Source organism: Epinephelus fuscoguttatus, linkage group LG7, assembly GCF_011397635.1.
Source record: "Epinephelus fuscoguttatus linkage group LG7, E.fuscoguttatus.final_Chr_v1".
NCBI classification, from domain to species: Eukaryota; Metazoa; Chordata; class Actinopteri; order Perciformes; family Serranidae; genus Epinephelus; species Epinephelus fuscoguttatus.
In genome coordinates this window covers 11457367-11472894 of record NC_064758.1, presented here as the reverse complement: position 1 = coordinate 11472894, position 15528 = coordinate 11457367, and the positions used below count along the sequence as shown (strand labels likewise).

The 15528-nt window shown below is 39.5% G+C and overlaps 1 protein-coding gene across 2 annotated transcripts in view; it reads right to left on the bottom strand.

The window, feature by feature from the left end:
• Positions 1-1207: 1207 nt before the first annotated feature.
• Positions 1208-15528, bottom strand: part of chchd6a (coiled-coil-helix-coiled-coil-helix domain containing 6a) — a 108456-nt gene continuing 94135 nt past the window's right edge. For both annotated transcript variants that reach the window (XM_049580769.1, XM_049580770.1), the window contains one exon: positions 1208-1855. In XM_049580769.1, coding sequence (XP_049436726.1) covers positions 1832-1855 — 24 coding nt within the window. In that variant the 3' untranslated portion in view covers positions 1208-1831. The remainder of the gene's footprint in view (positions 1856-15528) is intronic.

Sequence of the window (15528 nt, the reverse complement as noted above, 5' to 3'; positions counted from 1 at the left end):
GTGCAATTCATGTTTCTAGGGAGTGAGTGACCAGAACCATATTTACACAGGACTAATATTACCTGGGGATCTCCAGTAATTTGTCATAATTGTGGAGGCTTTCTATGATCTTAACCCAGTAAAAATCTGCAATGTTCATAAGTTGTCATGCAAAAATTCCACTGCAAGTTACTCGCCATATTCTCCCAAACACAGCGGTGTGATGTGATCAGATTAGTTAAGTGCAAATCAGTGTCTGTGAGATTTGGGGTCATTGGACTATTGTTACGCAGATGCATACAATATACAAAAACAGTTAGCTAGCATTGACTGAGAAAACAAAAATTTAATTCACAGTGTAGCTCAAAGGCTACCAGCAGCAACTGGCATCTTTTAAGGTGGAATGTTTTCTTACATGAACCTCAGTGCATGAGTTAACTTTGTGAAACAATCATTACTCTTTAAATGTCAATATGACAACTCTGACCCATTTGTTTTTATTGTATCTCTTGCATGACCTACACTAGTGATGACTGAATCTTCAAATTACTTCATTCTACTCCCTTTCGAGCATGTTGACTTATGTTGGATTTAAATTTTGTTTTTAATTGTTTGTCGTTTGTTTTGTTCCTTTTATTATTATTTTCTATTATTAATAGTATTATTTTCTTGTTCACTTACTTTTTTTGTCTAATTTCAGTGCTGTATGGTTTACATATTCGAAATAAATTTTAAAAAAAAAAAAAAAAAAAAAAAGATGAAAAAATGTAAATGAAATTCAACCGGATTATGCAAACTGCGATATTCAATTTCCTCACTTGGAGAATAAAAATAACTAAAGTAGTTTTGGTAGTTCTGTGAGATAATGTTGGTAAATTCCAGCAAAATACAGAATTTGTTTATTCTGTGTGAATGTATCACACAAAACACAGACGTGGCAGGTCATTTTGAAATCACATGAGGTCCCGTGGTCATATTGGCCCTGAGGGAACAGGGCTAACAGCAGAGAGGGACCCAGTGCATATGCTCCATGGGCTGAAATTGCCAAAGTCTGAGGAAACTTTTTCGCCATATGTGCCCTGGCACTGGCATGAATATGGTGCCATCTTGGAACATGGTGTCTACTTGTCTTAATACAGTGCATTCATGTGATAGATGAGCACTAGATCACACCCGATAAGAAAAAAACTTGGCAAGAAACATATATGGAAAAAGACACAAACAATGCTGTCAGAGGATATGAACGGTTTAATAAAATCATACAATACATCACAGGTCTGATGGATTTAAGTCATGGCCAGGATTACCTGAGCTTATTCCTGTGTTCTTAAAAAAATACAAAACCAATAAACTCAAAAGCAATAAAATTCAATCAATTCTTTTATCAGTCAAAGATCACGGACGGTCCCTATGCCTTCATTTCATCTCACACCTGAAATGCTTTTCTTATTTTTCATCCCAACAAAGGAAGCAGAGATTTGGACGTAAACTGAATGTGACATTCAGATGTGGAGGAATGACCCTGAGTTGATCTTTACAACCCGAATCTTAGAAATGCTTCCTGCTTATCTTGTGAATGACTGAATTGAAAGTGTACTGACTCAGACCATGAATCTATTACGCACACTCATTTCTTTTCAAAAGCTTCCCTGTAGAATGTAGCAGTGCAGAATAATAGAGCAAATTCACTGAATAATACCGCAGATAAATAGCATACGAAAGTTTTAAAAACAAGGCATGCCAACAGCAAATCAACTTTCCCATAATTCAAACATGGAAGCGACAAGTGCCGCTCTTAGTGCCAAAGTAAAAGCTTTCATCAAATGACAGTTTTACCCTTTCCTCCCTCTCTTCATCCGTGGTTGACAAGCAGGTTCTAAGAGAAAGAGAGAAAAAAGAACTGAGGGTTAGTCCATCTGCACTCCTGCCACACCCTCTGACCTTTGAGATGCTCTTTGGTGTAAAGACCGTCTGTGTTTTGTGCAGACTTTTCCATCTTGAACTGACCACAACTGAAAGGTCAGAGTTGCTAATAGTAGGGATTATCTCAGTAATGGAGAGAAGTGAACCTGTTGACAGATGTTACTCAGTGCTACATCACTACTCCAGAGGCTTTTTCATGGTGCAGTGAATTGGATCTACAGGTGGGAGACAAGATGAGAATGTCCTTCTTAGTTACCCTCGACTTGTAACTAGTGTCCCTCTTCGTTGATGCACTCTGTGTACGGTATTTGTTGTTTGAATTTTGTAATAATTTTCACCCTAACATATTAAATTGGCATTTTTTTGACCAATGCGCTTGAAGTTTGGGCATGGACATGAGCCCATTTTGTGCTACTTAATAAAACATCTCTCACACAATAAAGTTCTGATTGCCAGAGCTCTAAAGTAGCAGGTACATTTTGCTAATTAAGATGTTTGAGGGTTGCAGAAGCCCTAAAATCAAAGTATTTCTAATTTCTCATGTTGTGCACGAAAGTATTTTGAAAAAGATTGAAAAAGATAACCTTGTGCAGCTGCAGATAGATTTGTAGTCAAGCACAACACATACAGAATTATTCAGACCTATCAAATATTCTATAGTATAGTATAGTATAGTTTTATAGTTTTATATTTTCTTTTTACATAATGTAGTATACACTTTTATTTCAGCGTTGGTGCTCTCTTGTGGACAACCTATGTAATGTCGACATATTTCTAAATTTTTGCAGGTGTATCTCATCTGATATCTTGCTACTTACTGGCAGATAATTTGTTAGAAGTACTGTTATATCAAGGAGGTTATGTTTTCGCCAGCGTTGGTCTGTTTGTCTACAAAATAACTGGAAAAGTTCTGAATGGATTTTGATGAAATTTTCAGGATGGGTTGCTAATGGGACAAGGAACAGATGATGAAATTTTGGTGTTGATCTGTTGAAGCAAAGAGGATAAAATAATAAAATGGCGGGAAATCTGAGCTGCTTGGCGGAGGTCTGCGCTCTCCGAGTGCTCTAGTTGTTAATGTTTACTACAGTCATTCTGCTGTTTTCTGCTACTGAACAAGAACACAAAAGTCAATGTTGTCATGTTATAGCTTGCTCTATTTATCTTGAACACAAACTACATTTGATGCCCTCCGTGTCAAATTTCCCTATGCATCGAAAATGGTATGGAATTCAGATATTGTTCAAGGTATTGTATTCAAGTTAGAAATTCCAGTAGTAACACTAATTGGCAGACATACAGTATATACCAAAACCAAAAAATAAGATAATATGAAGAACACTAAAATGTTTTTCCATCATTACACTATCAAATACACAACTGCAACATAGAACCTTTACAAACTATTTGCTTGCCCCACAGAACTCATCTGAGTGCTGAAAGGGACCTTGTTGAGAGGTTATACTGAGGATTCTAACATGAACCTTATTAAAGGGATCCCCTTTGGAACCTGGAACCCTCTTTCAGTCTTAAGCTTTTTGTTTTCTCTTTCTTTGCTTGTACAGCACAAGGTTTATATTAGTGACCCGTCTTCGTGGTGATATTCAGAACTCAGTGTGCATGAGATCTACTTGGAACCAATATCAGATAGCATTCTGATCATAAGGGAGATGCAATGACCTCCAAGAAAGCTACAGCCTTTCAGGCCTACCTTACTTCCACTTGAAAAAAGCTACATGCAATTGATCCAAGCAGTCCAACCTTCATCTTTCAACCAAGGATCAATGAGGTCCTTGAAACCCTAGCATCTCACTGACCCTGAAAGAACACAACAGGTCTGACACCACGATTCTCGTTATAAATACTGTGACAGGGCTTCACTCAGATTGTGTGCTCTCCCATAAAATGTCTATGATCACTTAACACCTTGAAATTCTGGCAAGGTGATCTTAAGAGAGACATGGTCTGTCAAGCCAAGGTGATGACTAGCCAATACGAATAGAGCTTTGCCACCATGCAGACCTATTCCCATACCCTTGGAGTGCAACCTAACAAAATGATTAGTAAAAGCTGGGTGACGTATGGCAGCTTGTTAGTCAGATGGTCTCAACAGAACATACTGAGTTAGATTATAAAGGGGATGCTCATGGGTGTTTAGTAGTAAGTGAAAGGCCTTCTATGAGATGGTCAATAAACTCTCTGAAGCCTTATTAGTTATTACTTATGCTTCCCAAGAGAGACAATATTGAACAAGATTGCTCCATGCTAAGATCATCAAAGTTAATCAAAGACTAGACCCTGACTACCCTATCTGATTTTCAGATGCAGACGTGATGCGTATATAACTAATTCAACATTTATACAAGCTACAAGAACGTTGTGGTTAAAAAAAAAAAAAAGCATTGTCCAACGGTCAAAATTCAAACCGCATGACAATCCATCCAATAGTTGAGATAGTTTAGTCAGGAGCAAAGTGTTGGACTGACCGATCTACATTACACCGCTAGCATGATTCAAGATATATGAAGTAATACAAATATTAGCTTATACATAGAAATACAATATTAGAAAGAAGAAGATACAACAATAATTGACTTATTTTGTAGAATAAAAAACTACCGGGTGGAGTCTTGTGGGTCATTAGCGTGAATTTGAACTTGATATACAACAAACTGTACACTCACAAGAATCAAGATCCATCCATCCATTTCTTTTCTGAGCTTGTTGATGTCAGACAAATCCCACTACTAATCCTTAAGCACCTGCAGCCAGTGTACCAATGTCAGGTGGTGTAAAACTTTGGTACGGATTGTAATATGTCAAATTAATATTAGATAGATTGCTATAAAAGTTTGTACACACATTAATGGTCCCCTGGGGATACATAAATTCTTATGACTTTGGTGATCCACTGACTTTTCACCTCATGCTGTCATGAGTTTGACATTTTCAGTTTTAAATTAATTATCTCAACAATTATTTGAAGGTCGGCCATGACATATGGTACAAGTTCATGTCCCCCTCAGAACAGAAAGTTGTAGTAACTTCTCTGATTCTTTGACTTTTATCTTACTCCATCAGGTTCCATCAGCCTCTGCTGTACTTTGTGTTTTCTGCTTATTTGCAAATGTCAGCATACTAACAAGCTAAACTACAATGGTAATGAGGGTTAACATAACCTAATACACATCAACATTTCATCATATTGTGATTAAGAGCATGTTAGCATGCTGACGTTAGCATTTAGCTCATAGAATAACTGTGTCCAAGTACAGCCTCACAGAGCCACTGCTTTGGCTAGTGTGATCTGTCTTTGAAAAAATGCAGATGAGGCAAGGTCTTTCCACCCCATAATAGCCGTACTTTGCTAATTTATTTGTGTTTTTATGCAAATAAGGATTTACATGGTGAAAACATTTGATACATGCTGTGACACTTGTGCCAGATGTTTTAATTTAGTATAGCACAAGAGTTATATCTATTATTAAAACGTGTTTTCATTATAAAATCAAGCTAACCCAACATCTCTTGTAAATTTGCTTTGGTGTTGCAGTCAGAAATCGATCAGACTCAGCCCTGTTTGGCTTCAGAGGCTGGACAGCTGCAGGGAGGAGGGTTGTTTCAGAATGACTACTGGTCCTACTGAAGTCCAATAGCTCCAGTAACCCATGTGGAACGATGCAATGAGCTAAATTGACTGAAGGCTCGGGGTGCATTGACCTGAAGCCAGTTGGTAGCGAGGCAGACTGCATATGTACTGTATGTGCATTTATGTGTGTGTAGAGAGGGCATGGTATCTGTTCTAAGCACCGCAGAGTTCGCTCCAGCTGTGAAACTCAAACCATTAAAACCACAGAGAGACTCACAGAGCAGGGTGATCAATATAGCTCCCCTCTTCAGTCCTCTCATCTCATCCCTCTGATATCCTCTCCTCACCTCCCATTCTCTTCCCATTCTTCTGCTCCACTCTATCATCTGTTCTCTCCTGCTCTTATTTACTCCTCTCCCCACCCCTCCATCCACTGTCTTTCCTTTTTGCTCTATTCTGAGCTTCACTGGGTAAAAGTGGGTAGTTTACATATAGTACAGTAGAGGACAGCAGGTGGTGACCCTTGACCTATACAATCACAATCTGTCAGATCAAAAACAATGTTGCTGATATGTAGCTGTGGACCTGTCTGTTGCCTTCAGGACACCTCACACACCTTCACATTTGTACTGATACTAGTACTGGTTCTGGTACCTGGAATTTGGTACTGGTACCCAACGGTACCTTTTCCTGTACTTTGCTCCGTAATCACAAAAATAGATTTTTTCAACAAGCTGTAGGGGTGATTTAGTAGATTAAAACACAGTTCTGCTCCTCTGCTCTTTTTTAATCACACATGTAGCTAATCTGATGTCTCTGTCTGCTTGTGTGTTTGTGTGTCTGCTCAACTACTAGTAACACTAGGCTATAACTAAAATAATACAGAGAAGAAATTAGACCAGATGCTTAAACTATCGTGGCAGATTGGTACGGCAGCAGTAGTTTTGCCTCGCTTGGAAACCGATGGAGTGGCTGTGATGCTCCGTTGCCGGCTTTCTGGCCTCGGGATGCCTCCTGTCTTGAACCTGGCAGCTCCACGGAGCTCTGTTACCGGCCTCGAAGCTCTGTGGCTGGCCTACAGCCTTCTCGGCACTGCAGGACACTTCCGCCTCTTGTTTGAACCCGGCATTCTCACCCCAATGTGCTCTTAGGTATCGATGGATTTAACGTGAATTGGTATTCGGTAGCAACATAATTTGGTCGGCACCCTTAACAGTACTGAGTCTGGCAACCAACCCTAAATGTGGTGGAAAACAAGTACTGTGAATCTGGAAGACATCTGATGGATATTTTCATTATCAGTTAATCTGTATTTTTTTTAATCAGCTGATCAATTGTTCCAAAACCCTAGCATATTGAATTTTACAATGATACAAAACTAAGAAAAGCAGCAAATCCTCACAGCTGAGAAGCAGGAAACCTGTTTAGGAATTCTGTTTGATAAATTACTTAAATGATTAATCAATTATTAAAACACTTGCCAATTGGATCCCAGGAAGAAAAGCCTCTGTTTTGATGCAACTAATTGAGATACAAAATAAATGAGATCTATGAAATGCAGATAAATAAGAATTATGCTTCAGTGTATTCAGTGTAGGATATCCTAATGTATGACTAAATATATTCAAAACAAACAAACATACAACTGTTTGATGGTATACTACTGACCACAGCATGTACAGGGAAAGTAATTAGCACTCTGACAGGTTCTGAAAAGTATCTGTGCACTTCTACTGTATTAAAAAACTGGTAACACCTCACAGCTCACCCACTAACAAACTAATGGATTTCCCACCTGTTGCTCTAATTGAAGATCCATCCTGAGTTAAAGTCATCACTGACTAAGAAGACTTGCTGTGGTTATAACACACTGCCTCCCAGATAGCGCACCAGTATCTGGCCTTTTACAACGAACCTGTTTTCATTGCACGTGGCCCCGGCCAGCAGATCAGAGAGACAGAGTGAGGGGAGTGGAGAGTGAAGGAGAGGAACAGGGGCTGAACACAGTAGGAGATAGAAAGAAAAAAACAAATAACAAACAGAAAGTCAGGAGAGGTAGATGAGCAGCAGAAGTCTGCCTGTTCTCCATTCTGCCTGACCCAGCCTGGGAGCCTTGACTCAATTGGAAATCCATTTTATCTGATGACTGGCAGGCAATTGGGGCTCCCAGGTGATAGGCTGAGGCTCTTTGGTTGATAGGCCTGACCACTCCAATGCTGGGGGATGGAGGGATGGAGAAGGAGGTGAATGTGGAGGAGAACACATACTACAAAGCCTGTCTTCACTAACTAAGTTCATTTCAGGCTACATAGATAATCAGCTTTCTCCACTTCCATCAAAAATACAGGAACTAGGACAGCAACTAACAGCTACTTTCATTATTAATTAATATCTTCATTATTTTTTCAAATGATCAATAAGCCCAAAAGCCAAAAATGTTCAATATACAATGATAGAAAAAACAAGAAAGCAGCAAATCCTCATATTTGAGAAGCATGATTAGAATTTTTGCTTGATAATTCATCGAGAATTTGAAATGTGATATGCATGTGTTATTAATACTTTTCTTGTACAGATAAGGCAGGAATGTTAAAAAGGGTGAAATACTGGCCTTTTTCCAGACCTCTAAATCGCTTTCCTGGTTGGTAGTGTGTGTCATTGTTGGATCATTGGGTTTTGGAAAATAACTCTCACTACTCTGCCTGTGACTGACTTATCCTGACGTTCTGACACTAACGAACCCCACTCCTCTTACCTAAACCTAACCAAGTCAACCAATAAAGGCAATGAGTACCAGCTACCAGCATAGTACTCACCTCCTTAGGCTCCTTATGGTCGAGAAAAAGTTTTCTAACAATAGCGTTCAGGAGTGTGGAGCACCCCTTTTCACTTAACTATTGTTAAACAAACATTTTTGGATTATCCTCCCCAGAATGTATTTGTTGTGTGCATGCATGCCCATGCATGTGCATGTGTGAACAAAAAAACCTTCATGGTGAATGCTTTGTTTCTCAATAGTTTACCGAAAATAATTTGCAGATTTTTTTTTGGATGTTTGATAACCTTTTTGTCTGTCTTTCGTCTTTTTTGTTTTGGGTACTCTGCTTTTCTTTACGCCATTTAATATAAAATGTTTTCTGGAACCACAGAAAGCTTGGAGAGCTGAGTGCTATATACTTATATTTATATTGTTTTCAGGTGGAGTGTTCTTTTAGGGTCATCAGTTTCCTTTTTCAGGGCCAAAAAATAGCAACAGTAGACAATGGTGACAAACTTACATGACTTTGTCATATCAATCAAAATAAAATTAAATCTCCGTGTGACTGTTATGAAAAAATATGTGTATAGAGTGTAATCTATACCATACTTTAATGATATGGGCATCACTTGCAAAATACTAGCTAGCTAACCTTGCATTGTTATTGGTGATTTGTGAAAGACAGTCCCACATTTATGAGTTATTAGTTATTTCCATGTTGCATTCCCCCTCGTTAAATGGCATATGATGTCCAAAATTTAACCAAAGTCCAACTACAAAGTTGCTGCACTTGCTGACGCTCCTCTAATATCAGTGCAGACTGGCAGGGTAGGATTTCTAATTTTCTGATTTCTTAATTTATTTGTCATTTTTATGCTCCACATAAGAAACGTAATAGTGTTTCACACATGCCACCAATAAATGAATGTGCTTTGGTGCAATATAAATATAAAAAAAAGCAAAAATCAAATAAATAGAACAATAGTGAATAAGCTAAAACTTTGAGGATAAAAGAGCATAATTAATAAAGAATAAAGTGCCAGCAGAAACAGTTCCATGTTCACCTGGTCTGATTTAGCAATTTAATTGCCGTGGGGAAAAAACTGGAGCACTGGTTGCTAACGTTAGCCTCCAGAGCATCCCCTCTGGACTGCTAGTTGCCAGGTTATGACACAGTTTTTGTTTTATCTGATGACTTGTCTGATTGATTGATTGATTGATTGATTGATTGATTGTGTGAAACTTGCTGTGAATAAGTCATAAGCATCCTGATAACCACAAAAGGCTGCCTAAGTGGGCCTAAGTTTTGTTATATTACTGAGAATTTCACTCTTCTTGAAGAACAGGAGAGTTGTGATGGACAGATATTTACCTTACCTTACCTTGCTTAAAGCACAGAGAAGAAGTGTAACATTAGCCTCTGGACACTAAATACACTGTATAGCAAAGGGGGAAGCTAGTACAGCTTTAGCAAACAGATATAGCAGATACTACCCTGGGGCTAACTGTAGGGCAAAACTTTGATGTATGCCAATAACAAGCAAAGGTGAAGATGTAAAGATTATGCAAGAACTGTAAAAAAACAAACAAACAAACAAAAAAAAAAAACCACAAATGCAACAGCAAATGACAAGAACACGAATCATTTTCATAGAATGCAAATAAGCTGCTCCCTTCTGTGCATTTGCTAGACAAACAATTGTAAATAACTGCAGTACTACCATAAAAAAGCAATTTCAAAGTTTCACATGAAAGTAAACTTGTCAACACAGCTCTGGGAGCAAACAATAACACAATGGTATTTATTTATTTACAAAAAGGCCAGAGAAGAAAAAAAAATCGATCTCTTTGGGAGTACAGGGTGTGAATTGGCAGAGCAATCACAAAGGAGAGGCAGGCCTCAACTCATAAAGAGAAAGAGGAGGTGGAGAGACAGACGGATTGAGTGACAACGGGACACAAAAGAGAGGCTGGTACAAAGTGGAATGTTCCGATAATGTTGCGGCTGCTTCAAGGCAACAAAAGCCAGTGAAAAACCCACCTAAAAGCCCTGCTGTTGTCCCCTCTTATCCCAGCTGGTGGTCTTCGTTCCACAAAACCTCTTGCTAAGCGCACCAGAGAAAGGGCGATAAAATGCTGACCAGAATATTGGTGCGAAATGCGCCCAGAAAAAAAAACAACTGCGTGTGTCAATTGCTTATGCAGCCGAGGTGGCTTTCAACGGAACACAATACAGAGCAGTGTTGAATTATTATCAGGACCCCCATCAGCGAACGCAGAATGAGGGAGACAGAGTAGGGGGTCTCGTGGCGCGAGCCGACAGGCGTGGTGGCGCTCAGAAAGGTCAGCGAGGTGTACAAAAGCTGGTGAAAATGCCTCCCTCAGGAGGCAATTGTGAGTACCCTCAACTCTACCCCCTCCATTCATGTCTCCACACCCCCGACTCTCCCCTCGTTTAAAAGCTTTGAGGCATCTGAGGGCCACTGGGGGCCACGAGGCAGATAAAAGAGGAAACAGAGGCTCTAGATTTGGCTTGATGTGCCGTTCGATCGAACACCACAGTGCAACAAAAGACAGGGAGAGGGAAATGCAGGAGCGGGAGGGGAGAAAGTAAGGATGGGTACAGAAAGAGAGGTGGCACACAGAGACTCGGCAGGCTTTTGTCTCTTAAAGAAGAAGAGAAAGTATGAGAAAGTTCTATGCGTAACACAACAGTGGCTCAAATGTGGAGAGTGGTGGAGGTACGCACAGTCATTGTCAAACACAGGCACATGCATGGGCAGTAAAAGTTTCATTTCTTTGCAACAAAAGGTGTGAGGTTGTGATAATTTCTTATGAAGGTTTTGTGATGCCGTTTTCTCTAAAAGCCCCCAGCTTTCCATCTGAGCGAGCCATTTCTCACAACACTTAAGAGAAAAAAGAAAAAGAAAAAGAAAAGCGAAGCCTAATTCACTACCTAAATACCTAAATGCGCCGGGTTGTTATTTCAACAGAGTGCTGAATCGCTAGATTAAAAAATATAACCCACGGAGCACACAATACAAGACAGACGAACAACAAAAGAGAACGAGCGAGAGCAGATAATGACGCTCTGCGGTGATTGGTAGTGATCGGCTCTACAATGATCAATGCCGGCTTGAAAGGAGGCAACGCTGATGGTTTATGACGGAGGGAACAACTGCCAACAGTATGAAAATGAAATCAATAAGTCAACGGCGGAGCAGGGAGAGAGAAATGAAGGAAGTGGCCAAGAAAAAGGAGAGAGGGGTTTTAGAAAAATAGAAACACATAGGACAAGACAGCATAAAACAAGAGAGACAAAGAGAGTGGAGTAGACACTGAGAACAAGAAAAAAAGAGTTGCAGACAGACGTAGAAGCTAGATGAAAGGTGCTGGTTTAAAGGAAGCCGAGACAGAAAAACAAAATTGACAGATGAAGGAAGATTCATTAAAGATAGATAAAAAAGAAACTAGAGCGAAAACAAACTGACGAACAATCAGATAAACCGACTGACAAAAACTTTTCTACAAAACCCGGGGAGTGTATTCGGGGATGTGTGTTGTATATAAATGTATGTTCAGGTAAACATACACAGAAACAGTAAGGTGCTTGACACATTCTCTCAGCTTCCTCACACAATAAACCTCCTTCATCATGGGCACTTCAAGCAGCAGCGAAAACAATGTGTCCTGTTAGAGTAATTGCTTAAGAAATAAAGATTGCTATTAAGGGCTGCCCTCTGAAAGCTGAAGATTTGAATCATCAGTCAGTGACCACTCAGTCTGCTGGGATTCTTCAAATGGAGCAATTTGGGGTTTTTTTTCAGTCAGTCAGTGTGCAGTGTATATCTGGGGACGTTTCGGTCCCCAGATGTAGCTGCAGAGTGAATGCTCCTCTTTTCACACTGCTCTCTAGTATAGGCAGTTGCGGACTCAGACCCCTGGTGAGTCTGAATTAGACGGAGGCAACTGCCCAGAGGAAGAGAGGCTTTTCCAGGTCAGGCTCCATGATAAAGTTATCTTCTGCCTTCTGCTTAGAAATGGTGAATTTACGAATATGGTATAATCTCTGGTAGAGGTCAACAGATGTATCCGTTTAGCCGATATATCAGGGCCAATAGGACATTATACAAAGTACTATTATTGTCAGAACTTGCCTCTGATAGTGGCTGACGGCTACGCTGCCTCCACCAGTGCTGCTGGGATGTTCATCACTGACTACAGCTGTGTGCAATTTTTTATTCATTGGATTAAAATGTGCAATATCGTGATATGTATCGTTATTGGGATATGAAGTGACCTCTATCGTGATATGAGATTTTGGTCATATCGCCCAGCCCTACCCTCTAGTGTTTCATACAGTCTGGCCATATATTAGGTTTGTACCTCGTCTTGTTTTGTATGTTTTATAAATCATTGAGAAAGTATTTTGAGTATTTAGACAATACAAAGTTACTCCACTCTGAAGTATCTTGCTTAAAACTACATTTGAATTTTTCACCAATTCCATAATATAAATATATTTTTCAAAAACAAGTAACCAAGATACTGCCCATCTTTTTGCATGGAGCCTCTATACATGGATTTAAAGCAATGTCATTTACCTGAGAATCTCAAGTTCACTTTCAAAAGAAAAAAAAAAATAAAACAAAATAACCTAGATTTCTTTTTACAATTAGTTTGATGTAAAGTGATTAATCTGATCAAACTATCATTATCATATATCAGTAGACATCTCGTCTTTGGCTTTTGTTTGATGTCTAGTGTTGGCAAAACTTTTGTTGCACATAGTCAGCACTCATTGACTCAGAGGGCAAACTTTGCTTCTTTACTTTATAACGTAATTGTCACTGTCACCTCGTACGCCCCATCAAACCCCCACTCAAACTCACAAACGCTATAGGGAAAAAGCAAATGCATCGTTGAATATTCATATTGAAAAGCAAAACCAATTCGACTGACGTAATTCTGAGTCAAGCACAGCCTTAGTGTTATTTGCATGGAAATATTTGAAAAAGTAGAAAATATAGTATTTCAGCTTCAAGGTAAAACTGCCTTGTTTCCTGCCTTCATGTCTGGAAACCAGAGATATGAGTTCTTGTGGCCCGCTTTGTTTATGTGTGTGTATGTGTGTGTGTTTACATGGACATTAATGTCTCTTCTGAACTTTATCCCTCTATCCCCGATAATATATTTAAATGTTTTCAATGAGTCAGAGACCCATGACTCAAGCATCACACACACACACACACACACACACACACGCACACGCACACGGTCAAAAATACTGTGGCGCAAACATAATGCAAAGTTCAGACACAATTCAAGGTGACTACCATTTGATATGTTTGTATGAATTTGTTGCAGCTGATTTCATAAATGAAACATACAGCTACATATGGAAAAGGGACATAGTATGACTGAGGAACTCACAGTATAAAAACTGAACATCCTTCACTTGCATCTGCACATCATCTGGTTGGTAGAATCCATCAGATTTCTCGAACATATGCCATACAACATTCCAATCAAATAAAAACAAATGCTGACATTACTTTAACAAACCCAATTAAATACTGAGTACTTTCCATTATTATTATTATTATTATTATTATTAGCTTACTTTTGCACTAAACAAAACCGGCAGTCTTCATTATGTTTTTGAGTCAACACTTGTACAAATTCAGCTTGTAAGAATCACCCACACTTGAAAGAAATCATCACGTCCTTGATGCGAAAGCACAATATTACCATCTTGAACACCCACACACTAATGCATCATCTGTGCAGACCCTTCATGTCAGTGGCTCCAAACTAAATCCACTACAATTCCATACTAAAAATCAGTCACCATGGCTAAATTGCCACAAAATTTATCTTAAACCTTTCTATTGTTTAAGTCAACCTAAAACCCGTTGCTCCAGAGTGTAGAGAGGCTCAAACACACTTTGTTAATTACTTAGATTTCTTTGTACCCTGCCTGGTGTTACAGCCTCTGCTGTTAGCGAGAGATGCACTGTTCTCTCTTCTCACATCCTAACAGTAGCTGCAGCCTCAATCTCTGGGATTGGTCTGTAATGCTGGTGATTCTCCGACCGGATTGGTTGGGCTTTCCCAGACCGACTCCAAGCTTGACCCTCTATTCCCACTCTGATGCCACAAGTTTAGTCCAGCAATCCCAAGGCTTTTCCTACTGTATCACTGTAATCTGAAAAGATGTCCGAGACTCACAAGTGGGGCAGCTGTGACTGTCATTCAACACCTCGCCAATGTGCTTTTTTAAAAGACCGTTAACTAGGATGCTGTGTACTTAAATCTTGAGTTTCATTTTTGATGTATAACAGGTTGTTACATAAAAGGCACTAGTTTGGTAATTCTGGGACCGGGCAGGGATTAGCTTGGTTTTCGTGGTTTTGTGACATTTGTTGTTGCTCCTTTAGATAGCATAGGTAGGTAGGTATTTGTTTCACTTGTACTTTGGGGTTTTTTTTCCATCAGCTGAGCAGCTCTGATTTTTAAGTGGACAAAGGCAACTTTTCATTCCCCCCCCCCCGGTGTTTCCAAGTGGTGCAATTGTTGCAACTGCTGTCGCAAAGACTCCCAGATTGATTCTTACTGAGACAATTTGTCAGTACCCATGAACGCAGCAGCTCCTATTTATTGCCGCTTGTGTCGTTTATACTATTGCTTGCTTTGGACTGTAATGTCGAAGCATACAAAGAAGCAAAACATGCACTCAGCTCGTGTTTGACTGCATGCAGACACCAGTGGAGATTGTCAGACTGTCCTTCTTGCAAATATACAATTCCTTTCTAACAAGACAGACAAGCTAAGAGTGAGGGTAAAATCAACTGTTGCATCTAATTGCTTTCCGTTTTCCTCCGAACCTAGCAAATACTACAGATTCTTTGGTTGTTCCACTGGCCGTCATTTCCACTAACTGCAATAAAGTTAAATTGATAGTCTTTGGGTAAGTGGGGATCAGCCGCAAAGATCGTAAAAGGGAACTGCACGGGATCAGGGTAACCAAAAAAGAGGTTGTCCAACAGGAGAAAAATATATTCATGTAAATTCACAGCCCGAGCTGATCGCGTGGATGCCTAGTAGCTCCTAGCTGATCTAACAACTGTATCATCTGGCCGACTGACATATGTAGAGGACGTTCATGGATAGATGGTTCTTGCAAAATAGTATATCTTTGTGTAACTTTGCACGACATCATCAACAAGTGGGAGTTGACTGAGCAGGTCCTTTGCAAATCTGAATGGGACACAAAATT